Source organism: Drosophila santomea, chromosome 3R (assembly GCF_016746245.2).
Source record: "Drosophila santomea strain STO CAGO 1482 chromosome 3R, Prin_Dsan_1.1, whole genome shotgun sequence".
NCBI lineage: Eukaryota > Metazoa > Arthropoda > Insecta > Diptera > Drosophilidae > Drosophila > Drosophila santomea.
The window spans coordinates 12,395,820-12,422,171 of NC_053019.2; the positions used below are offsets into that span (position 1 = coordinate 12,395,820).

The following is a 26,352-nucleotide window of genomic DNA, read 5'->3' on the forward strand; positions in this document are numbered from 1 at the left end:
CCAGTTGGTTTTGCTATTTTAGGAGAGGGTGGCAAAAAAGTTGCTGCTCCACAGCTTTCCCTTTGTCCTAGAATGGGAGCAGATTCATGTAGGAACCAGAACATGTATCCCTAACCGTGCATATGCTTAAGAGCCAGCCAAAGTCCTTGGAACACAGAGCTCCGTGCATTCGAGTGCAGCAGTGCATCCACATGTGGCAAACGGAGCTGCAAGCACAATGCTGCACATAAGTGAAATTAATGGGGGCACAACTGTACGTAATTTACATTCAATTTCAAATTTCCCTCCTGGTCATGTTATTTTATTTTTTAAGTTAATGCCATAACAACTGAGCAGTTAAGTCTAAGAATATCTTAAATTTAGACTACAATCATTTCGTTACACAATCATTTGAAATATATTATTTAATTTTTTATTAGTATATAGATTTATTTAAAGAAAGTCAAATCATACTGTAAAAATTCATAACGAAAAACAATTGGGGCTGTTATATGGTCATCTTTTCATGTGTATTTTATAGTTGCACCACAAGCCCGGAATACACTCCAATCTGGCCAACTGTAGTTGCACGTACAGCTTTTTCCGCCCAGCTGGGCCCACTTTCCACTCCCCACTCTCCCCCGAGGACCACCCTCTTTCAATGAACTGTCCCAAGCAGAAGAGGAGCACAAAAAATGGCCAACCAGGAAGGGAAAGAGTCAGCAGGGGGAGGAGGGAAAGGGAAAGGGGAACTGGGGCTTCTGTGGCAGCGAGTGCAAAAAGGCGCTCAAATGGGGTTGTCAGTATTTAACCCACAGGGGTTGGAGGTGCCGGCTGACTGCGCGAACTCCGCAGAAGTCCATGTAACCAGTGGATTGAGCATTAGGGTTGGGGATGGAGATGGGGATGGGGCTGGGTTTCGAGGGGTTACCCGCAACATGGATGCGAGTGCGAGGCACACTAACAAGAGGTGCCGCGGAGCACAGGATTAGGTTCAAGGAAGAAGAGCCATCAGGATGTTCGGGGGATCGGGAGATCGGGAGATCATCGCCACAGAGACCCCACACACATAAGTCATATGGCCCGAGAAAGAGAGACGCTGCCAATTGAATTAGACCCTAAACGGGGCTGCCAGAGAGAGACATCTAGCGGTGTTAATAAAAAGCCAGCCAAATGCTTTTTTCTTCCTTTTCAGCCGCCTTTGCCTTTATGGGGCAGAAAAAAGGCAAACGAGCGAAATTCCGATACAGTTAATGATATGCCAGTGGAGCCGAGAGAGATGGAGCTCTGGGCCAGAGTGAAATTGCTATATGGTGGCACAGGGGGCGTGGCCTGCGAAAGAGCAGCAAAACTTGACGAAACTCTGGCGACTGAGTGAAACCGATTCCAATTGGAGGTGGCTCTCTCTCTCTCTCTTATTCGAGTGCAAAGTCGGGGTGGCGTATCGTTCATCATCCAATTGTACGTTTGCACTTCGCTCTGGCCTTCCCATGGCCTTCCCAACCCCCTTGATAAGCACCGACAGAGGGCGCCAGACTCCGTGGCCCGTTACGCCCTGCGCCCACCTACGACCACCAACGCCCACCCACGCCCACCAGCGCCCACTCTCCGGGCCAAAAGGGGGGCGGGGGAGTGCAAAGTGCGGTGGCCACAATTTGGCCCTTTGGACTGGCCTGCAACTCTTGGCTTTGCAGCCTGCGACACTTTTCCAATATTTTCCATTTGCTATTTGCCGTTTTCCATTTTCCATTTTCCCACCCACCAGTTTTGAATGAAAAACGAAGTGGCAGGCAACAGTGTTGCGTGGCATCCAGCGATTGCCTTTAAGTTTTCACTCTCCAGAAGTTAGTTGCGTGCAAATGGGCGGTAGTTAAATGCTAATTCCAAATAAAAGCCAAGAAGTAGCAGTCGCCAAATGGACATATCAGGTTGCGCGAGGTGTCCTCGTTAAGAATGAATTCAATTATCGTTATGATTTCATGTTTTGGCACTTCCCCAACCACATTTCCTTCCACCAGACACGTAAACAAAGTCAACAAAGCACAAGTCGAGTTGCACAGTCACTGATCCAATTAGCCCAGGGAAATTATTATAATTATATTACGACAGTCAGTGGGCTTCACTTGGCCAAGACAGCTGGCAAACTTTCATTTAGGGGCAGTCCGCGTATATTGAGCGTTAATAATACGATGCGTTTTCGTTATGCGACATCGGGGTCAGTATCTCACAGTATCGAACTGCTTTTTAAATTATACGAATCGGCGTCTTAAAGCGATGCCAGTTTTATAAATATTCTCTGCAACACGTGCTTGCAATAGATTTTTTATGGCAGCTTTTAAATCCCATTTAATCATCTCACAAGTCTATTGGCCATTTATTGATTTCTGTAGGGCCATAAAAACAGCGATAATAACTAATAAAGCAACTGGATCTATAACAATTAAAATTTTACTCGGTTTTTATATATTCTGATTAACTCATCAAGGAACGTGATAAAAGTTCCTAACTTTACAAAATGAAGCACTTCTCTTTTAACGGGGTTCCTTTAGTTTTTTGTTAACTACAAAATGTCAGTTATGCATCATATAACTTTACCATATAGTAAACTATTCGCATCCCATACCATCCTGCCATCCATCAACGCCTTATCTTCATGAGCAACCAGCTTATCTCGATGTTATTTGGCTGGCAACCAATAGAAAAGAAGCTTTAAAGTAAACATTTAAGCGCAAACGGGCATTATGGCCGCCAAACTCTTACTCCAGATAAGAAATCGGACTTAAAGCGCCACTGAAATTGTTGGACTACAAAGTAGAACGCACTTTAAGGCGGTTGGCCAACCAGAGGAGAACCATTCGAATAGCCAGCAAAAAGATAAACAGCAACGAAAAACTTTTTTCGGGGTGGAGACTCATTTTAAACAAATTGGCAAAAAGTTGAGACCCCCGAAACCGAGAAGTCCGGCGATAAAGAGCCTTAACGGTAAAAGTATCTAACAGATGCGCCCAACAGCGAGCTAATAAGAGCAAACGGGTTCTAGTTGGATTGGATGAGTGAGTGAGTGAGCGGTCTTCGTTGAGTGGAATCGCGCGCGGAGAGAGAGAAGCTACTCTGTTCAGTGGTGGTGGTGGTGATGGTGGTGGTGGGTATACTGGGCGCACTAGTGGTGGTGGTTCAGTGGTGGTGGCAAACCAGCCAAACGCGTCGAAGGTCTTGCCCCACCAACGCGAGCGAGCGAGAGCGGCGATTTCACTCAACTAGACGGCAGCGCCAGCCGAACGAGAGCGAGCAGACCAGCACCACTGCCCGTTTGAGTTGAGTATGGGGAGCGGAGAGAGATTTGTGTGATGTGTCGTTAGGTCGAAACGGTCGAGTCGAGTCGGGTCGGGTCGTGTACCTTTTGCCACGAATGTTGTGCCAGTCAGGCTCTAAAAGGCCTTACGAGAACAGCTGAGATTTCGCTGCTCCGCATGACGCAAAGATACCGAAATTGAAAAATTTCCAAGTCTTTAAGATATTATATCTCGTGTGTGCGCCGAGCGGGAAATAAATAAGCAACATCGAAAAATTCAAAAATAAACCAAGTGTTTTATTAGTGAAGCCAGCTGAAATGCCAATAGCATATGCAGCTTAAAAAGAAAATATTAAATTTATTATAACATAAAAAACAAAGGAATTATTACGCGGCTGACAAATACAAAATCAAAGGATACAAGAATAAAGCTAGAGCCGAGGACTCTATCGAAACCAAAGTGTGAACCGTACCAAGTGCGTACAAAGTGTATTCCAGCAATTATCCCACGTGTTCCGACCCGGCCGCCAAAATTATTACGCACAATTCGCTGAGCGTGTACGGCGGCGGCGTCATGTGCGCCTCCCCGTCCACGGCTCCCGGCTTCTTCAATCCGCGCCCGCAATCCGGCGCGGAGCTGTCGGCCTTCGACCTCGGCCTGTCCCGCTCGATGGGGCTGGGCGTCCCGCCGCACAGCGCCTGGCACGAGCCGCCGGCCTCCCTCGGCGGTCACCTGCACGCCGCCTCCGCCGGACCGGGCACCACCACCGGCAGCGTGGCGACGGGCGGCGGCGGTACCACTCCGAGCAGCGTGGCCAGCCAGCAGTCGGCGGTGATCAAACAGGACCTCTCCTGCCCCAGCCTCAATCAGGGGGGCTCCGGCCATCATCCCGGCATCAAGGAGGATCTGTCCAGCAGCCTGCCCAGCGCCAATGGCGGATCCGCCGGTGGCCATCACTCCGGCTCCGGATCGGGTTCCGGTTCGGGCGTCAATCCCGGACACGGCTCCGACATGCTGCCCCTGATCAAGGGCCACGGCCAGGACATGCTCACCAGCATCAAGGGACAGCCCACAGGCTGCGGCAGCACCACGCCCAGCTCCCAGGCGAACAGCTCCCACTCGCAGAGCAGCAACAGTGGATCCCAGATCGACAGCAAGCAGAACATCGAGTGCGTCGTCTGCGGCGACAAGAGTTCCGGCAAGCACTACGGCCAATTTACCTGCGAAGGTGAGTACACTGAGAGAACTTCAATTCAAATTGGGGGGAATACTTATAGTGAATGTGTGAGCTAGGGATGCTACCCCTTCAGCAAAAATGTAACGATTTGGTGCCATCTTGAGGAGCATCATATCTTGGCAATTTTTATTGCTGAGTAGCGATATCACCGCCAAGGTGCAATTGGGGGTCAATTGATTTCGTACTCGGGCTCGAACTGGGGATGACCAAACAGAAATGGCCAACGTAATAGAAAGCGAGCACAAAAGCGTGCCTGCCAGCCGCTGATTTTTGACAGTTGCGGTGAGTTATGGCAGTTTGATGAGTTGGCAATAAACCCTTGGCCAGGTGTGGGTGTGTGGCGGAATGGCAGGGCAGTGGGAATTCTTCCCAGGGCATTTGCAAAAGTTGGCGGGATGCAGCTGGAATGTATATCTGTCGGCCGGGGCAGTCCATAAACCTACGTAGCCCAAAAGCTAGTTAGGTGATCGGGCTTCAAATCATGTAGAGATATTTTTACGAGCAAAAAATACATTTATGATCGAAACTATAGTTTGGTTTGACCCCAGCGAGATTTATGTTTGCGCATGAGCTTACTGTCTCTTGCTGATATACTATTGTGTCTAATTAAATTTAACAGCTACAATTGCCCACTAAAGTGGTGATAAAGTATCTCAAAAAATCCCTTTCCCGGCAGTTCACTTTCCAGATACCCAGATACTTTTGCATCTCTGGTCAGCGTTCCGTTACACTAGAGTTCCCAGCACGAGAGCTCTTGAAAATACCCATACATACATGCGTATGTATGTACATACATATATTGCGATCCGGGCACGCACTGCCTTTCGGCCTTATCGTCAGATAAAAATTATTATCTAAATAAAATACGGTCCGTGCTTTGTCCTAAGCCAAACAATTGTTGTGCAAACATGCAAATTGTGCGGCGGCCGCTAAATGAAGCGCCCACCTTCTTATTGTCTCTCTCACTGGCTTTCTGGCTTTCTGGCTTTCTGGATAAGGGGAGTCTCACCTGGAGTTCCGGAAGAGGGACGGTAGGCGGGGCAGATGGGTAACTGCATTCAGAGATAGAGGGAGATCTGGCATACGCTCTGGCATTTAGTGCAGCTTGAAGTTGAACTTGTCATGCTCGTATCTCTTCAAATGTTCTGGCACTGGAGCACACAGCCAAAGCCACTGCCACTACCACTACCAGCCAAGAAGTGACTATGACTGGGCACGGGCACAGTGGGCCATTGGTATGATGATCCCAGAGATTCGCCAGAGATTCTCAGATACTTGGCACTCCGTTGGCTCCCACTGTTCGTTCGCGGGCGCTGCTATTATTATTAATCACCGAGCATTTTGTACGCATGCGCAACCCACAAGAGCAACAATCAGAAGATATGCGGCTCTGTGACCGCCTCGTTGCATTCTGAAGGTGTTTCCCCGGATCCCTTCATGTGGCATAGTATGTAGTTGCCTGTTGGCCTGATGATGTTGCCACGATAGCAATCTATTTTGTTCTATGCAATCGCCCAGACTGCAGAGCTGTAGCTTCAGCTTCAGCTTCAGCTTCACATTCAGCTTCACTCAAATGCTGGCGAAATAAAACGTAGGAAAAATCATAATAAAGCCCACTGAGCCCATATCATTGCCGGCGTTTTCATGGTTTTTTTTTTATGTTTCGCTACTCTGGTGCCTGGCCGCGTCCTTTCAGCTGATTCACTTCGAGGTGCAGATACTTTTCGTGGCTCTTAGAAAAGAAAGATACTCCAATCCACTCCGTTGCGCGGCAACTCGTTTCGGCTGTCTGAGCTCTAAACTCGTGTGTGTCCGCCTGTGTGCGTATGTGTGTGTGTATGTGTGTGCTCACTTGTCCGTCCGTCTGGAGGTCCCTTCTGTCCGTACGTCTATCCGTATGTCCAGTTTCCAGGTTTCAGGGCACACAGCTAGCCATGGGTATGGGTATGGGTATGTGAATTTATGCCGAGACACCCCGCCAGTCGCGGTACTCGTAGCTGCAAGATTAATTGTAGCTTATGCGTGTTGTCCGCTCCTCATTCCACCCCACTCCTCTTGCCCATCCCGCTGAACAGAAGATCCTCCTGCCCATGTCCTCCCATTGTGGTGGCAACTTGTTTGATTTCGCGCCCAGCTGTTGGTGAAATTGGGAGGACGCTCATCATCGGCAGGCTGAAGCGAATGGCAGCCGTAACCTTTAGCCAACTGGAAAAGTCACGGTTTAGTGGCGGCTGAAAAATGTGCGCTGATAAAAGTGCCTCGATAATATTAATGATGAGTGCATGGCTCTAATGCGGCAAGACCCCTTTACGTTCTGGCCCCCCCCCTCGCACCGTATCCCCTATTAATTTGGCTATTTGTCATGGCTATTAGTGTGGCCGAAAAGCTCAGATTTCCCGTATCTCTTTGCTAGTTGCACAGCCATCAATTGGTGCTGTGGCAGCAACAAGCTGGCACCAAATATTACTGCCACTATTTCTAGGAACCCAATTGAATTTCCAATTTCGACAAGAAAACTATCTCAGCACCCATGTCAAAATGGGAATTAGCATAACTTAGTGGCGCACCGCTCACCGCGCACATGACAATGACAAATAAATTTCGCGAAAAGTTGCCAGCACTACTAAGTACCTGGCATGCAATTAATTAAAACAAACATCGGGTAGGCAGGCGGAGCAGGACCACAAGAGCGGGGTGATCATAAAGAGCTGTAAAAAATTGCCATCCCAACTAATTGTTAAGCGCCAGCCAAGCCCATTAGCTGCCACAAATAATGTGTGTGAAGTGCAGCCGCCAGCCACAGATTGTCAACTTGGGGCAGCATAAATAATCCCCACATTTTCCAGCTTGTTCCATTTGCTCCGGCTACGTGGATGTACATTTTCCGCGAACGAGCTTACATCCACAACTCATTTAAATAGATTCCCACGTTCGGCAATTAAGGCTCAGAACCCAAAAAATCCCAAGTTCAGGCTCCCCATTCCAGCTCTTTGAAGAGATGAGCAGAAATGTCCGAATCTTTCGATGTCGCACAATACTTGGTCAGTGGCTGTGTCAGTCTTTGAATTCGGAGATTTGGCGGGGAGAATCTTGTTTCCTCTGCTCTGTCTTCTTCCTTTGTGCAGAATTTTATTCAGCATGTGTGGCTTTTTAATTAACTTCATTATGATGTGGGCAAATAACTTGAGTAAAAAGATTAAGAAATACAGTAGGCCGAAATGAATAAGATTTTATTGTGGTGTTTATTGGAAATTATACACTGCTTCTGGGCTAAAAACCCATAACATCTAGCTTTATTTCGCATCAATTCTCTGCGAAGAAAGCTGCTTATTTTTGGTTTATTTATAAAAGATACATTGCTGATTTTCACTTTCCACCTTTTGACAATCTGTTAAATGGCGCTCTTTTGAAATTCGCTTTTCGCTGTGGAAATTCATTCCACTTTGAGCATTTAACAAAAGCAAAACATAAATCAATTTGCTGTCTGTGATACGACCTGCCCCCCACCAGAGCAAAGGAAAAGCAACAAAGTAAATACAGAAATACGAATGCAGAAATTAACAACGCCCACCGAACATTGCAATTTATGACGCTGCAATTTTGGGCATATTTTTCGTATTTTTTGCACTTTTGTTGGGAGTGGGGAGTGGGGAGTGGGCGTGGTCAAAACGCCCGCAGCAGCAAATTTCTTATTTATTAATTAGCAAGAGGCAAAGATAAATTCAAGGCTTGTATTAAAATTTGCATTTAGCGGTACCGGAATGAGTTTACCAAGCGGGCCGAGTCAATTTCATGCCCATAACATATATCAAATAAATCGCCTTTTGATAAACATTTATAACTTCCGTGCGATTTGCAGTCTGCTTTCTGGTGATTTACAACTCGGTAGCTCTTTTTTCTTCTGCCCAACCTCCCCAACTCATGTGAATGGAATAACTTATGGCCTCGATATTTATTTTGACAAATTTTTATGTTTGCACTGGCAAATATTCCCGGGCATTTATCGGGTTAACGACGCTGTCACAATAATCTCATACTTGTAAGAGTATAGAGTATATAGTACAGGCGAAATCGTTGCAAAAGCGTTGTGTCAACATTAATGAGCCCAGAGCTGAACCCTTCATTAAGGGCAGCCAAAGGAAAATCACCAAAAACAAAAGTTAATTGTACAGATATTGCCGAGACATAAGACATAAGACAGAAGACGGAAGGCAGAGACAAACAAACAAACCCAATAGGGCTGGGGATCAAAAACAACTGCAAACTGCAAGCTGGAAACTGCAGCCAGGCAGACATTGTAATCATTAAAAGCTGGCTTGTACTACAAATCGCTGTACTTAGAAGAAATGTTCGAGCCAATAAAGCAGACTAGCCCCGTCTCGCAGACCAGTCCCCCAGTTCCACTTCCACCTCCAATTCCAATTCCGAATCCGATTCCGAAACTCAAGTCACAAGTCGCTTGAAATGAGGCGCAAAAAATTCATCCTGACACGATGCGATTTCGAAAAAGGCCCCCGAAATGAAAGAGGGTCTCTGGGGTAAGGAAATCGTGAACTACCGACTTGATCCGCTTTATAATGTAACGGTTTAATTAATTATGTTAAGCCCCAACTTCTCCGAGCGTTCGAGCTCTGGGCCACAAACTTTTCGGCTGGTTACTGGTTGCTGGTTGCTGCATTTTCCTCTGTTGCCACTTCATGCGCAATTTTCGTTTTCAGCCAAGTTCGGCTAATCGATCAGGCCCAGCACGTTTTGTGTGCATCTTCCAGAGGGCCAAAACAACAAGTTGCAACTTGGCCAGCACTGCTCTGCGATCTAGCCGGTAGAGTCTTTACCTTTGGCCATAACCCCGCTTATCGCCATGTGTCGCTGGCTGGCCAGGCCCAAAGGAACCAAGCCAAGGTACTTGGCTACATGACCAGAGCATTTGCACGGCTTTCGGCATTTGCGGCTAACAGAGAGAACGCGACTTGCCGCATAACTTCGCATAGCATCAGTTAAATCAAAGCCAAATCGCTTATCTAAGGCGGCATTTTCTTTGCATTTTCCCCCCTGGGCAACGTGACATATGGAAGATGCAAATGAAAAGCCAGTTAAGACTGCTCCGATTCCAGCGAAACCATTGCGAAGGTTGGTTCTGCGTTTATAGACGGATAGAGGGAACTTCCCAGATTGGCATTTGGTTTACAGTTGACCCATATTGGGCCATAAAACGACTGGGCCCGGTGGGATATCGGAATTCACAAGTTCCGTTCTAGGTTCTTATTTTCCGTATTTTTTGCTAGAGACCCCGTTCATAATCAGTGCATTTTGTAGATACTTCAAGTGCATGAGCCGCATTATGAATTACTACCAGTTTCGTGCCTGTCGACGGGGGCTGTAATTATGTTTCGGTTGTACTCCAGATATTTTGTCTGGACTTGTGCACCATTCTTGGCGCTGCCGTTTGTGCTAATTACTTGGACTGGCTTCTAGTTGCTCCGTGTTGCAAGCTTAACATTTAATTATTGCACTTTAATGATGGCCCTCTCCCCTGCTGCCCTCTGTGTGTGCATTGGTAATTAAAAAATGAGCCAAAGTCAAGGCGACTTTGACTTTGCATCGCTCCATTTTCCGATCCCCTGGGCTCCAATCCCCCGATCTCCGTTCCGCTACCTCTGGGCCAAGCGATCATTGACCGCGGCTGGGGAAAACGGGGAAAATGGGGAAAAGTGGAGTCCGCAATTGATTGGGCCATCTGCCACCCGAGTGCATGTGCCAAAAGATACAGATACTCGTACACTCTCGGTCTAGAGCCAACTAATTTAACGCTTTAAATTGCCCAGCCAAGCGGCAAGGGGATCTCGTGCGGTGCAGATACACAGATGATGCAGCCAGCTCACTTTCAGGAAGTTCAATTAATAAAACGCTTAGCTTAGCTTAGCTAAGTTCTCGGAACCTCTTCTAACTGTATTGAACGCTTTATGGCGCGTAGCACACGCGAACTATGTACTTCCTCAGCCACCCGCTGCTGGCAATTAGGTGAAGCGGTAATTGAAACAACCGCAAATGCGAAGATGGCCAAGTCAAGACGTGGACTCTTTTGGCTAAGCCAAAATGGCAAACGCTTAAGCCCGAAGCCGTAGAAGAGGCAAGGATTCTAGGGCTTCGCCCCGGACTTCCCACACTATCGTATCTCAAGAGCGCTAGAGCGATCCACCCTTTTTCGGTTATTGATATAACACGATATCCACTCCATCCACTCCATCCACGCCATCCCCCCTCTCAGATTTTGTTTACGGTATCTGCCCGATGCACTCGTACTCGTACTCGTACTGGTACTCGCATTCGTATCTTCATCAATAACGACGCGCATCTTTCGCATCGCAAAGTCCACTGGGGATCGCTTCCCCCTCTGTGCTCATCCCGAAAGTTAAGATACCCAGATACTCGGGATGGGATGCAGCTCTAGATAGAGCTGCGATAGGCGCATATGGGCAGTTTGCCTCTGTTGCAAGTTCTTTTATTTACCTCTGCCTTTGTGGCTTTCTGCCTTTCTGGCCAAGTCGTTCCTCCCCTCCGCCCCCCTCTCTTGCGAACACTCGAAGCGCAGTCAGCGTCGGTGGGGAAAATTGGGGGAGTACGGGGGGGGGGCCAAAAGGCAACGGTACGTTTTGGCAGAAATCGTGACTGGGTACAATATCGTTATTCGTAGATCATATGGTGTAAAAGCTGGCAGTGTGTGAGTGAGGGTATTTCTAGATGTGTTCGTAGTTGTCTCTCGGGTTGGTCTCTATGAAGGAGCCGAAAGTGATGAACACTGAATGCCCTTTGGTGGATTAACTATAACGGGTGCTCGGGATTACAAGATCTCCGATTTTGGATCATAAGGACATATCTAATTTGGCCAGCTATGATTTACTTTCAAAGTAACTGCGCTAATTTCATCGATATCTTAATCTAAGGTATCTATGGTATCTTCCGCTAGTGCATTAAGCCATCGACTCTCAATCAATTTCAATTTGCGGACCACGTTTTGTTTCCATTTCGGTGGGAGGCTGAAGCCACACGATCGCATTGGCAAAAGGCAAAAAGCAAAAAGCAAAAGGCAAAAAGCATTGAAAGATCTTTTATAGCCTGCGATCGCATGCAATATAAGTCGGGGGTGGAGGAGTGGATAGGATAGGATCGGGTCTGCATAAACGCTCAGCGCTTACATATTTTGTTTGATGATGATTTTACAGCTTAAAACGAATTTTATGAGCATATGCCATTGTTTTGAGTTATTGTGAGAAATCTTTTTGGTCTGTGGAAAAGCGAAAAAAAGGCAGAAAACCAGGTCCACACAATGCCTCCTATACATACACGTATATATATATCGTGTATATATATCCCCAAAGCAAATAGCTGGGCTCTATATGCAGAAAACTCTGATGCTGAGCCAAGTGATACACATGTTTAGATACGCGTCGGCGACATTAACTTGCCGTGTCGCTGGCTTGTCCTACAACAACACCCAACTGTGGCCCAAAGCACTTAGCCAAGTTGAAGTTGCGGCCAAAACCCCGGAGCCCAACGAGCCATGGCTGATCTGGCCGCCGTCTAGCTTAACAGTAAATTCGTGGCATTCGAGCTGCAGCCAGCCGAACTTGAACTTGCTGCCAGTTTTATTCCCTCTTTTATTTTCGGGAGGGATGTTGTATCGCCGCGGCCAAGATACACTTTGTTAATTGAAAGCCATTAAAGGTAATTTTATGGGAGGCGTTAAGCCATGAAACGTGTAACATGACCATTGACATGGGCATCAGGAAGGGAACCCGGTTCGGAACTCACTTTGCCATACACAAGTGGTAACGATTCTTTTCGCTTTTTGTTTTTCTTAGAGAAGCGTGTGGTGCCAAGGAATTTGTAGCGTTCGCAGGCATTCTAAGACTGGGTTGAAGTTGAAATACCTTTAAATACATTGGTTTTTCCATATTATTAATATCGAATATTTTCCCTTTCAGGTTGCAAGTCTTTCTTCAAGCGCTCGGTGCGTCGCAATCTGACTTACTCGTGCCGCGGCAGCAGAAACTGTCCCATAGATCAGCATCATCGCAATCAATGTCAATATTGCCGATTGAAGAAGTGCCTCAAAATGGGCATGAGACGCGAAGGTAAGCATCATCATCATCACCATTCAGAAGCTCAACTAGCATAGAACAGAAAAACAAATGTGTTATTCAGAACAAAGAAATTCTGGCATTGCTGCCTGTGTGTGCTGTGGGTCAATTAAAAGTCAAACCCAGAGGCAAACAGAATAAATTAAATCAACGGCAGAAGAAACGGAAGTAGAGCATTTCGATGACTAAATGTCACATGCTAGGAATGTGCAGAGAACAATTGGGTTCGGTTCGGTGCGGATCAGTTTAGTTATTTGGGTGCCAGGAACTATGCCAGATCAGTGCGGATCAGGCCAAGTGTTGGCACCCAAATTCGCATACTATTCGCTGTATCACTGTAATCCACCACGCAAGCCCCCCAATAGAAGTAGTTTGAGAAAAGACAATTAGGCAGGCGATTGACCAGCTTATTGACCCCGAAGATCAAATGCAAACTTGTTCGATCGCTTGTTCATAATTACAATGAAGCCCAGTCGCGTACACTGTGCGAAATGCGCCACAATTGATCAGTTAATCAAATGCAGCCCAATGTGTAACTAATTTGTAAGCACGGCCAAGACAAATATTTGGCATACTTGGGTGAGACTCGTTTTCCTGCAGCGGCACAATGATTGACTCTTTGACTGAATGACTGACTAACTGACGGATTGACTGACGGACTGACTGCCAATGGCCAGTTACACTTGTCAGCATTAACAATTAGCGTCTGTCAGGGAGTCGCAGATACAAAAGATAGAGACTGACTGCAGTTAGCGGACACTAAGCTGTTATTATTTGCACTAATATTGACAGGTTTTTCGCAAAATGCTAATAGATATAGCTGTGGCTATAGCCAACGGCACAGGCACAGGCAAAAGCAAAGGCAACGGCAACGGCTACAGATGTCTGAACAGTGTACACATCGATTTGGGTTAAGAACGAAAACGTTAATTTATGGCGACTACGGGCAATTAAAATGCAGCTACAGCAGCCTCCTCTCCTCCCAATGCACTTGTAATTAAATGAATATAAACATTTATTTAGTCGCCGTCGGATTGTGAAAAAGGCATTTCAAATTTACCTAAGCCAAGACTAGTTTTTGGCTAATGACATAGTCCGACCCCGGTCCGCGATCTACCTGTTGGGCCCATTAAATCTGATATTTCCTCACCCAGTACTTGCCCCAGAACTCGTAAAACGCAAAAGAGTTCAACACCTTTTGCCACATTCTGGATCTGGGTTTTGTTTTTCAAAATTTGTCCACTCGATGTTGAGTCACATTTCTTTAATGACAAGTTCTGCGTAAAACTAGTCCCTCGCTATCAAAGCTGAGAAATCGTGAGAAAATCCCAATTCTGCATAGGCGGTTTCCTTCGGTTTTACCCTCTTTATGAGAGGGCCATGGTACTTAGTTGCGAAGCGGGACAAAGGTTGTGCCTGGAACGACCCTGGGTCAAGAAATTGTACGGGTTTGGCGCACAAAAAGCCTCACAAAACCTGAAAAAACAACATCAAATCGCTGTTCCGGGTCGCTCTAATTAAATTGCAGTGTCAATTAGTCAAGGGAAGTGGGATGGGGCGGAACTGGTAGCTGAAGTTTTCCTGCACAAAAACTTGTTTTTTCTTTTGTTAGGGGTAGCAAAATTATGTAAAATTATTCGGGATTTAGGATGAATTTTTAAAGGGATTTCCACCTATTTCGGGGTGCGAAGGGAACTGGCTGACTGGCCATTCCAATGCTGTGAACTCTTGCTCGTGAACTTTGACCACTGGAATTCCAAATCCACCGGTTGCAAATCAACACCACCTGCATTCACTGATTTTGTGGGCTTGGTCGAACGCATTTCTGGGCAGACAATGGATGGAGCTAGTTGGAGAGACTTGGCTGGTTAGGAAAGTGGGTCAGCAAAAGGTTTTTTACACCTCCACGGCCAGATGGAAACTCCACACCTTGGCAACCCGCCTAGCTGGGCTGGCAAGCACACATCCCAGGCACACCTAGAGCTCCATCGCAATCTGGCCAACGCAATCGGAGCCTTGGGCCAGGCCAATTCGAATCCGCACTAAAACAAAGCATTGCTAAAAATGCACACAGCATTATGGATCGAAGCACCACCATGGTGGTGCAGCTGGAAGTTAAAGTGGAACTGGAACTGGATTCGCCGATCTCTACCTGGTCAGCTCCGTCCACGAAACGTAACGTCTTTCTGATTCCGATTCGGATTTAAAGGAAAAGCGAGAGCGAAAGCGTTTCTGGTCAGTCCGCACAATGGACATATCCTGAAATCCCTTTCTGTCCCGGGTCCGAAGGTGTTTGTTTATTGCCCTGCCGGAGCAATTAAGCCGGGGGTTGCACCACCCGAACCAGTTGACCACTCGGTCAATCCGGCGGAGGAGCAAGCGAGATAGGGACACTTATTTACACAATACATTTGCGTAATTGTGAGCCGTGGAGTGAGGGGATGGCCGTCCGTAGGACCTCTGTATAAGATGCACTTGGTGATCTATGACGGCAAAACCGGTTTAGTGTCCAGCGCCTTATTTATGCGCCTGGGAAAATATTGTCTGACCGCAAGAACAGCGAAGAAGCTAAAAGCTGCTGGCCGCAAAACCCAAATGGAGAATCTGCCTAAGCCTGTGGTTTCGTCCGAGATCAGGCCCAGATTACAGCAGCCAAGAAAGCAGCAGCGCAAAGGGTTTGCCTTGGAATGGGCATTTGAGATAGTACTAACCCGACTTGCCCTTTTGCCTGATTGCTTAATGAATGAATCTTCCGCCAGCACGTGCTCAAGTTTTAAGTTCCCGCTCACATGTCACACACTCGAGAGCGTGTCCAAGTGGCCTCGGCTTAACTTTCAGCAGATATTAAGTATCTATATCCACAGCGCTCATGTTCCTGTCCGAATCCACGAATCCACGAATGCACTATTCACGTATCCACGTCAATGTCTGGCGAAATGTCGTTTCCGGCCAGAGTTCAAAAGGCCTTTCACTTTCCATTTAGCTGCTCAGTTGTTAAGCATTTACATTGTTAATTATAATGTTTATATATAGCCGCGCTCTTTGCAAAAAACAAAAAAAAAAAACAAACCTGCCCATTATTTTCTTTCCTGCCTGCAGCCGTATTTGCCCAAAATCAGCCGAGACTCTCCCCACATCTGCCATACCTTCGGTATCTTTGGCAGTGTGTGTGTATCCGAAGGATGCGTTGAAAGTATTTAGTTGAAATTTGCATATCTAAGCAGTCGAGACAACATAGCATAAGGGGTTGAAAGGCTTTCTGGGGTGGCAGCAAAGTATCTTATGACGATGTCTTCGCCTGCAACAAAGGGCGAGCAGCAACAACGCAGTTCTTTCCACATGCAGATCGAGGTGGCCAGATACTCAGATATATCCAGATAGCGAGCATTGTGAGTTGTGGCAGCTTTGCCAACAGAGCTGAATGCCCCGCATTGTGCCGAGTGTGATGTGGCGGTCAAAATAAGCCCAACAAAAGCAGGATTCCCTTTCGCAGGGTGTCTGTACATCCTTGGAAAGGATATGTTCTTAGGAGAAAACCCTAACTATAAGATTAGTTTCGTAAAATAGGCAAACAAACATTTTGACACTACTATCTGTTAGTTATTTAGCATCTTTCAACCAATCTAATCCTGTTCTCTCCCTCTTTTTTTGCAGCTGTCCAACGTGGACGCGTACCACCCACTCAGCCCGGTCTGGCCGGCATGCATGGGCAGTACCAGATTGCCAACGGGGATCCCATGGGCATTGCCGGCTTTAACGGGCACTCGTACCTCAGTTCCTACATCTCGCTCCTGCTGCGGGCGGAGCCGTATCCAACCTCGCGATATGGCCAGTGCATGCAGCCCAACAACATCATGGGCATCGACAACATCTGCGAACTGGCCGCCCGACTGCTCTTCTCGGCGGTCGAGTGGGCCAAGAACATACCCTTTTTTCCGGAGCTGCAGGTGACCGACCAGGTGGCCCTGCTCCGGCTTGTCTGGTCAGAGCTATTCGTCCTGAACGCCAGCCAGTGCTCCATGCCGCTCCATGTGGCGCCACTGCTGGCCGCCGCCGGACTTCATGCCTCCCCTATGGCCGCCGATCGTGTGGTGGCCTTCATGGACCACATCCGCATCTTCCAGGAGCAGGTGGAGAAGCTGAAGGCGCTGCATGTCGACTCCGCGGAGTACTCCTGCCTCAAGGCGATCGTGCTCTTCACCACCGGTAAGTTGCTGGACATTCTGTACAAGGATGTGCCGGCACTGCTCACCAAGGTTTCAGCACTGCTTGGCAAGGGTTCCACGGCATCCAATGACGATGTCCTGGCTGTGGTGCGTGACCACCTAGACGAACTGAATCGCCAGGAGCAGGAGTCTCAGGCTCAGCAGCAGGCGCCGCTTCACCTGGCAGCCTTCATGAATTGCGTGGCCGGCGTTGAGGCTGCAGTGCAGCAGGCGGAACAGGCTCAGGTACCCACCTCCTCCGCCTCAGCCTCCGCGTCCGCCTCTGCTCCCCTCGTTCCCTCCGCCGGCAGTGCGTTCAGCAGCTGCCAGGCCAAGTCCGCTGGCTCCGAGATGGACCTGCTCGCCAGTTTGTATGCCCAGGCCCAGGCCACGCCCCCTAGCAGCGGCGGAGGCGACGCCTCCGGTCACAACAACAGCAGCGGGCTGGGCGCCTCGCTTCCTACTCAATCGCAAAGCGGTTCGTCCTCCCGCAACCTAACCGCCTCGCCGCTGAGTACTTCGCTGGCAACCGCTCCCGCTCCTGCCTCCGCTCCCGCGCCCACCTCCTCCGTGGCCCAGCTCCCTGTGCCCGCTCCCGTTCCAGTGACCTCCTCCGCCTCCTCCTCCTCGCTGGGTGGTGGAGCCTATCAGACGCCCTCGGCTGCGGCGGCGGCGGCGGCCATGTTCCACTATCAGACGCCACCGCGCGCCGCCTTCGGTTCGGCCTTCGATATGTTCCACCACAGCACGCCCTTCGGAGTGGGAGTGGGAGTGGGCCACGCCCATGCCCTTGCGCACTCGAGCGGCAGCGGCAGCGCGTCCTTCGGCAGTCCCAGTTACAGGTATTCGCCCTATAGCCTCGCCGGTAGTAGATGGCAGTTGTAGGATCTCACAGAAATCGCAGTCCCCTGTATTGTAAATTTACTTGTATCCATATTGATAGCGTTAGGTAGACCGAAACCCTCTGTACATGTACTTACTTTAGTGCCTATGGCTAGTTTCTATCTATTTATTGCCTTAAACTAAGCATAATTTATTCTAGTGTTCTAGTTACATAGATTCGATTAGTGAACTTTTGCCAAAAAATTTGATGAAACAAAGACTCGATGAGGGAGGAGAAGAAAAGAATTTTAAGAATATATATAAAGCTGTTGCTGTTAAACAAAAATCTAATCCTGGCTTGTGTTTTTACTCGTTATCGCCTACTAATGCTTTAACTGCTTGTTGACTAATTTGTAGTTTTTTTATTTGTTTATTAATTACTATATTTGGCTTACTAACAAATACCATACTAACCTGAACTAACTTATGAACTGATTAATGCTTCATCTTTGAAGATGCAAATCTTTCCAAGTGAGATCCTACTAGCAGTTGTTGAAAACAAACTAGAGCTTTGTTGATTAAATTGGATCTATCGTTGATCAAGAGAAATAAGTATAAATACATTTTCCCATTATTTAGAAGTTGTAAACTTGATTATACTCAATAATTTGCTAAACAATGATCAAATTGCTTTAAATTTGTAACGAAATTAAACAACTTGATCATTGATGTTCAGTACCAAAAAGTAAAGTCTTTAATCTGCGATAAATTGGTTTTTATTTCTTAACTATTAAAGAAATGGAATCCACTTTATCCTACTATACCACTGTATTTCCACATAAAAACGTATATATTTTAAAGTAAATATTCCGCTTATAGTTTGAAAAGAATAACTAGTATTTTGTAAACTACTTCACCCAGAAAGTTTAAACTGTAATAAAATAGTTTCACATCGTTTAAATAAGTATTACAACTTATTTAACTGAAACCAAATCAATCAAGTTTCTTAGATTCTTAAAATGATGAACCAGTTCTGATTAAGTTTTTAAGGCACATCTCTAACGCAAGGTATTGGAACCTCTATTTATTTCAGCTCGATGGAAAACTTTTAATTTTGTTGAATTCATTTCATTCATCATTTCAGCAAATTTATCAGTTTTCCGTTTCATAAAACCACCATTTATTTAACACTAATCTTTTCACATTTTTATTTCATTTTTTAACAAAGCTATTTACACAAAAACAAACAAAATTTAATCTCATCCGCACGTGGCAACAAAACTCTGGACTTTGGGATTATACACACACTGAAACACATGCACATCTAAAACATGCACACGTATACAAATAAATCACACCAGCTTATATGCGAATAATTTAAATATTTTTAAAGCCTTATACCTTATACACACTTATTTTTAGACAATTAGGTTCACCGCGAAATAAATCACTGAAGTTTTTGTATGCAAATAGAGTGAATTGAGCTTTTCTTTGACTTTAGCCTAAGCTAAGTTTGCAATTAAGCGTAAGTTAGCTCTTTTAAGATCACTTTCGTTATGGGTAGGCAAAAACTGAGATTATGATTTAGTACCCCCTTCTCCAGCATGGGTAGGGAAAACTGAGATTTTGATTTAGTACCCCCCCTTCTTTCGTGTCGTGTCAAGCAGCTGTCCAAATTCACGTCGCAATTGTTTTTCCGCTGATCTGAACTCAACCTGGCTTGGAGGTATCCCAAATCCCCTCCTGCTCTTTGTGGCGACGTTTATTGACGTCGAGATACCACATTATGAACATTAATACAACACTCGTTTATGTCGCTTACTTACAAGCCCAAGTCAATGGACGAATGGACCAAGTCCATGCCTTGGCCAAACTTGCAATGAAAATAATTTTACCATTTCCAAGACGCTGTGTGTGTCGCTTGGCCTCACTACACTGAACCGAATAATTTTCAGTCAGCCTGATTAGAATTAATTCTACTTTAGCTTTCGTCCAAAAGCATTTTGTCAAAGTAAACTTGATCTCAGTCGTATCACTATTTCTCTATATGATGTACCTTTAAAACGGTTTAAATTGCCACTTTCCTTGTTGATAAGGCCCATCGGTTTCAGATCTCCTCTACACCTCATTTAGGTCGAATATTTTTTAAACGTTTTGTATTAAATCCACTTTTTCTTAGTGCAAGGCGCGATCAGCTTAGCCCCACTCTTGAGGGGGCGTGTGTGGCGTGGAGTTCGTGGTCTTGCTGGCTGAGACCCTGGACCAACCGACCGACCGACCGACTGGCAAGCTGCAATTGCATTTGAATTGGCTGCATGAGTCCATAAACTGCAGCCGATCAATCGCTGCGCAGCCCATACCCAGGGTCTTCAGCTCGAAGATTGTGGGAGACGAGACACGATCGCGGTAGTAAAATACCGGGTATAGACTTACTAGATCTTCTGCAGCGCATTGACGACATGTCTGCTCCTCTGGCTGCTCCATTGCCTGGCGAAGTTACCTGGCTGGGGCCACCTTACCACCTTACCACCTCACCACCTTGGTGCACCACCTGGCCATGGTGCATCTTCCTCCTGCTTCAGCTTCAGCTGCAGCTACAGCTAAAGCTCCTTTCCGCGCAAGCCCCCTCTGATTGCTGTCGTTTGTTGCAGTTGTTAAGAGTTGTAGCTTTCATGTCTTGGCCACACTTTTTGACCAACATTCTGTGTGTGTTTTTCGCCTGGCTCGGAGCAGCGTCTCGGCTCGAAGCAGCCGCTCAAATCGTTTTGTGGCGCTCATTGATCGCCTGCGCTACTTTTCGCCTGAAAATTGCCAACGACGTGCCCCGAAGCCTGAGACTCTGGCAATTAACAGTAACTTTTGGGCCGGGGCAGACTTGAGTTGATTAGAATCATTAAGGGCGCGTTTCGATATTAGGTTTGGGTTTTCCCTTTTGCCAGCCTGGCGGAGGAGTCTCTGTTTGCTCAAGATTTAGATGCAGTCGATAGAGCGGAACTCCTTCACCACAGTTGACCCCACACGACCCGATCCTTATTAAAACTAAATAAAGCTATAACTGTTTCTGGCGGTCGCGGCACGACCTGCTCGGCCAGAACTGGGGCCATAAAGAACACAAATCTAATAAAATATAATGCAGCAATTCATAATTTTGTTAAACAGTTTAGACCCCCGCCCCCCTCCAAACTCCTGTTGCTCCTTTTTCGATATGTCTGCTGTTGGTTGGGCAACCAACTACTTTACGGTCATTATGCATTTAAAACACGCGGTCACGATCTCTCCCTCGCTGAGTTAGTAACTGCGACGACCCAAAACCGACCGAATACTGAATACTGAATACAGCAAACCGAAATCCGAAAACCGAAAACCGAAAACTGAAAACCAAACACAAATACAAATCGAAGCCAAGCTCGTCGTAGGGTACATAACTACGAGCCCAAAACAGTTAACAAAGCCGCAGTCAAAGCCAAAAAATCAAAACCCAGAGACGAGGCTAACCCCTCGAGAAAGCTCCGATCTGGGCTGGTGCTTCCCCAGAGTGGAGCCCGACCTGGATGTGGAATGTCTTTCACTTTGAGCATGCAACTCCCACTCCCACTCCTCCGCATCCCAAGTCCTCGTCATCTCCGATGCATTTCAATGAAACTAAAAATGTTCAGTGCCTGGCCTGGCACAATTTCCACCTCCTCCGCCCTCTGTGCTTATGACTCCCCCAATTGGATCCTTTGGATCTCGTCCAAGCTAATGGAAAGTCAATTGACAATTATGGCCATGGCCAATGAAGTGATTCGTTGAGCTCGACGGACTGACCATGTCTAATTTGTATCGCCAGAGCTTCACGATTATTACCATTACCTCTAGTTACCTTTGGCCGTTGTTTTGGCCGTTGTTTATGAAACCGAATGGTTAATAATGGCTAATTGAATTCCTGTTGCCGCTGGCGACAAATCATTTAGCTTGATTTACGCGCCTTGTGTGGGGGCAAAGCCCGGGAAATTTATATGATAACTGCCGTCGAACATTTACGTTTATCTGCCAGCCAAAGCCAATCATCGAGCAGATCTTGCCTGTGGTTTTGGCTTACAGCTGACACTCGTCTTTTATGGCCAGCTCAGATTCGGAGTTGCGTGCGGCCAATACAGCCAATACGACCCCAAGTGCCATTAACAACATGCAGTTTAAGACCAAGACAACTGGCCATGCAATCACAGTGCAGAGAGTTCGGCAATCGGATATATGAGCTGCCATCACGATGATATCGGTGGGCAAATGGCAAATGGCAAATGGCCCAATCATTAGCTGCTCGACTGCAAAATGATATATCAGCTGCAGGTCTCAGTTTCTTTCTCTTGCGTAATAGAGTCCTCGTGTGTGCAGTGACTAATTAAGCAAACAAAATTTCATATGCAATTTCGAAACGCCATTCTTAACAGCAACGTCGACCATTTGAAATGCTTTGAAGCTATGCAAATTTACAAGTGCTGATGTCTAATTTGAATTTCAAACAGTCAAGTACACAACAAAATAAATGCACATGTGTGCATTTGAGTATAAAAAATAGAAGAACCGCTCGTTGCCGTTTTTTGTTGATGCTTTTACAGCGGCAATTGATAAGCAAACTTTTGGTGCCTGGCAATTAACACTCGACGGCACACGCTGCGTATGCGCAATCTAGCATCGTTGTAATTAAATGCCACGGCTAGCCGCCGACAAGATGGAAAAGCCATTGGTATGGTATCGTTTTTGCGGGGACAGGGCGTTGTCTTGCGGCTTAATTTTCCCGAATTTAATTAACCCAAGTGTTGTACTCGCTGTTACTGTTGTTGTTGTTCGCTTCTCAGTAGACCAGCCGACTTCAATTGAACATAAATCAAATAGACATGACGTAATCTCCCCGTTTCGTCATCGATCCACTGCCGTTGTGTCTTGCTGTCTTGTTGTCTTGTGCTATTCAGTGTGCTCAGCCTCAGCCTCAGCCTCAGCGCAATTGAACTGAGCCGTTGTGGGCGTGGCAGCTGCTCATGTTCGGTTATTGGTTTGACGTGACAGGCAGACTCGAGACTTGGAAACTCTCTGTCGGCGCCAGGTGAACTGCCCCCTTGAGTATCGACCACCTATTTGCATTCATAACTGTGAATCTGCGAACTGACGGTTTCTTTTCGTTATGCCTATCTTTAAGATGCCTGCGGCCTGTCCGATGTGACGCACATTGAATCCCTGCAAGAGAAGTCGCAGTGCGCCCTCGAGGAATACTGCCGGACCCAGTATCCCAACCAGCCCACGAGATTCGGCAAGCTGCTCCTCAGATTGCCATCGCTGCGAACGGTCTCCTCACAAGTAAGTTTATTAGTTTGTTAATTATTACGCAATAAGCAGTCAATAAACATTCATTTATGAGGGAGGTACTTGGAATATCGAGAAAGGGAAAATGAATTGTAAGGCTGAAACAGCTCTCTGTTTCATAATATACTTGATAACCCTTTAGATAAAATGAAATAGCGGCTTTAAATTATAGAAACCGATTATTTGCAATTCCCAGAATAGCTCGTTTGATTAGAGGTTCTGTTATGGATACAAATTCATACAGTACTCGTTGAGTTTTTTATTTAAAGATTATTAAGTATCCCTCCTAATAAAAATCTGTCTTCTCCTATCTGTTCTTTTCTTCGGCTAGGTCATTGAGCAATTGTTTTTTGTGCGTCTAGTCGGAAAAACGCCAATTGAAACGCTGATACGCGACATGCTGCTGAGCGGCAACAGTTTCTCCTGGCCCTATCTGCCTTCGATGTGACACACGATGTGGCGCCAATTGACAACAACTTGATCATCGGCCGCAGCTGTGGCGGCTGCAACGCTCAACATCAATTCCGGCGGAGGCGGCATCGGCATCGGCGGCGGAGGCAGTGGCAATATCAGTGGCGGTGGTGGAGGCGGTGGCGGAGTCGGTGTCGGTGGATGTGGCAGCCACAACGTTGTCGCTGCCAGTCATGACCAGCTCACCAATGTTGCTGTCATGCAGCCAACATACGGCAGTGGCAGTGGCAGCAGCAGCAGCAGCATCAGCGGCTGCCACAACGGTAACAACGGCAGCGGCGGCGGCATTTGCAATCAGCAGATCAACAACTACGGCAACAACAGCAGCAACGGCAGCAATCATATGAGTGCAGGCAGTTTCTTCGGCGGGGCCAACAGCAACATCCACAGCAGCAATGGCAATAGCAATACCGATTATATGACCACGCCAACCACCGCTTATGCGACACCAGCGACAGCAGCCACAGCCACGGTGAACACCACAACGATGCTGTCTAATTACTGCGATGCCGCCACCATGATGATGGCCGCTGCTGCAGTCAATGCAAATCAGTGCCTGCAGCAACATCACCAGCGCATGTTGCTCGTGGGCAACAGCGGCAGCGGCAGCAGCAGCAACAGCAGCAGCAACAACAGCAGCAGCAACTGCAACAGCAACAGCAACAGCATTGGTGCAGCAGCAATGCCCACCTCATCCTCGGCGGGCTCACTGTCATCTGCCTCATCGACGCCAACAGCAACTGCAACTGCAACTGCAACTGCAACTGCAATTGCAACAGCAACTGCAGCAGCAGCAGCAATAGCCCCGCAGCAACAACAGCAGCAATCGCCGCCAAATTTAATCGATATCAGCGAAGTTCCTCTCATTGTGGATGTCAAGTAGTGTAATTATTTATGCATCTAGAATTGGGGCTATAAAGCAACCTTGTAGATACCACGCCCTCGGCCCCGCCCCCTTCCACCAAAAACCATAAAACCCAAAAAAAAAATGAAAGAAAAATGTAAAAAAAAAGCAGTTGAAGGAAGAGCGCCGCGTAGCTTAATTGACTAATTTTCCATTTGTAGCTTTTGTTGTAACTTTGTACATAACTCCCGGAAAAATTCAAGTTTTTCTCTAGGCCGCCCCAGCTGTGAGCCAAACTAATCTCAGCTGACATATCCCAGAGAACTTCAAAAGTTAAACCCAAAAAGAAGGAAGGCGCCCAAAAACGTCTTTGCATATGAATGTGTATAATATTTAAATGGCACTGAGTTCTACTTAATTTTAGACCACAAACATTTGAGAAAATCAATGAAAGAACAAGCATTGTGGAAAGCGAAAGCGAAAGAGAAAAGTCCCCCCAACACTTTCAAAAGACAAAACATAAAGATAGTTAAAATATTTATATATGTAATGTAGCATATACACGTATATACATATATGAAATATGAATACATAAACGAAACTCTACTCCCAGTGGTTTGCAGAAATATACCAAAAATTTTAAGCTATGTTTACTTGATGTGTGGCAATTTTTATGTGTGCTTTAGCAATTTTATTTTTACTTTAAGTAAAATTTAAAATTACATTCGATTCTCGACTGGTTTCTCTCGCCGGGTGCATCTCAAAGATGCACCTGTATGGAAAGCCCGATTTGTTGGAATATGAATGCAAAATTTAGCGAATTTTTTATTTAGTAAACATTACGAGTAAAAACACAAAATGTTCAGTGCAAGTTTCAGTTCTTAAACGATTTTTTCGTAAGCTTAAGCATTATCTTATTTATGTGTATAGAGTATGAAAAGTTTTCTATATTTTGTAATAATAAAAATTTGCGTTTATAATGAATTCCGTATTGTGTTTGCATTTTCTGTTTGGTATCTTTTTCCATGGGTAAGAACACTATTTCGACGCAACTGCAGCCAAATTGTACATAAGTGAAGTACTCAATTTAAATGCGTATTAAAAAGTAACACTTAGTAAGAATCAAACGAAGCGTATGTAAATACAAGTTAAGTATAAATAAACATTAAATCAATTTGATTGCTTACTAAATGCATCACGTAAACACGTGTAAATACAGTTTTAAGAGTGATTCCAATGTTTTTAATAAAGTAAACCTACTGATAACAAATAATGAATGCAGTTGTAATTAAAAAGCAAGTGTCGGCCAGAGTGTGAGTAATCGTGAGTGTTTGAATATGTGTCCTTATCACCGATTATAGACCCATCACGTTAGACAGACATCAATATCAGCAGCACACGAAATGATTATTGCGTTCAATGAAATGCATTTGCTTTCAGTTTTTTTCGGTACACTAAAAATTGAGAAATTGTATGTATATGTTAAATAAAATCCATTACATTTAAACAAAAATTGGGTGCTTTTACTAGAAAAATTTGGAGAGGGCGGTCTACAAACAACATACACATATTAGAAAAACTATAAAGTTATAGAAAATTTGTCAATTCATTCTAAAAGTTTAAACTAAATAGTTTCAACTACGAGACTCAAGGCGCTGAAATTCCACTGAAATTCCGATTCGAAAACATTTACACACCCCGAAGTGATCTTTAACCCAGAAACACTCATCTGATGACCGCTGAACTAGGGAAACTTTCATAACTTTCCGGGACAACTTGCTCAAACCTCAAAGCGGGCATATATATGTACATATATCTGGGCATTAAGCGGTACGTGATGCAACCAAAAACCATGTGTTGCCGGAATAAATGCCCAAGTCATGCCGAAGCACCCACCTCGCAAAACCGGGCAGAAACCGCATTCGCGGAGGCAATTACCCGGACTGCTCTGAAATTGCCAATAATGAGACATGCAACTTGTGCGCTTAGCCTCTGTAATGGATTGCCGTGGATTGGTATC

The 26,352-nt window shown here is 46.1% G+C and overlaps 2 protein-coding genes across 3 annotated transcripts; both read left to right on the forward strand.

The window, feature by feature from the left end:
• Window positions 1-3,388: 3,388 nt before the first annotated feature.
• Window positions 3,389-23,489, forward strand: LOC120452179 (steroid receptor seven-up, isoforms B/C). 2 transcript variants are annotated; one of them, XM_039636289.2, is made up of 5 exons: window positions 3,399-4,500; window positions 12,495-12,644; window positions 16,305-16,856; window positions 22,854-23,011; window positions 23,349-23,489. In XM_039636289.2, exons 1-5 carry the CDS (start codon window positions 3,846-3,848, stop codon window positions 23,463-23,465), a joined length of 1,632 nt encoding a protein of 543 aa, XP_039492223.1. In that variant the 5' UTR covers window positions 3,399-3,845; the 3' UTR covers window positions 23,466-23,489. The 2 variants fall into 2 exon arrangements, with proteins under 2 accessions (XP_039492221.1, XP_039492223.1); XM_039636287.2 differs by lacking the exons at window positions 22,854-23,011; window positions 23,349-23,489 and having other exon boundaries at window positions 3,389-4,500; window positions 16,305-17,878.
• Window positions 23,490-23,671: 182 nt separating this feature from the next.
• On the forward strand, window positions 23,672-25,253 carry LOC120452180 (uncharacterized protein DDB_G0283357-like). Its single transcript, XM_039636290.2, has one exon. The coding sequence runs from the start codon at window positions 23,688-23,690 to the stop codon at window positions 24,369-24,371; it is 684 nt and encodes a 227-aa protein (XP_039492224.1). The 5' UTR covers window positions 23,672-23,687; the 3' UTR covers window positions 24,372-25,253.
• Window positions 25,254-26,352: the final 1,099 nt, after the last annotated feature.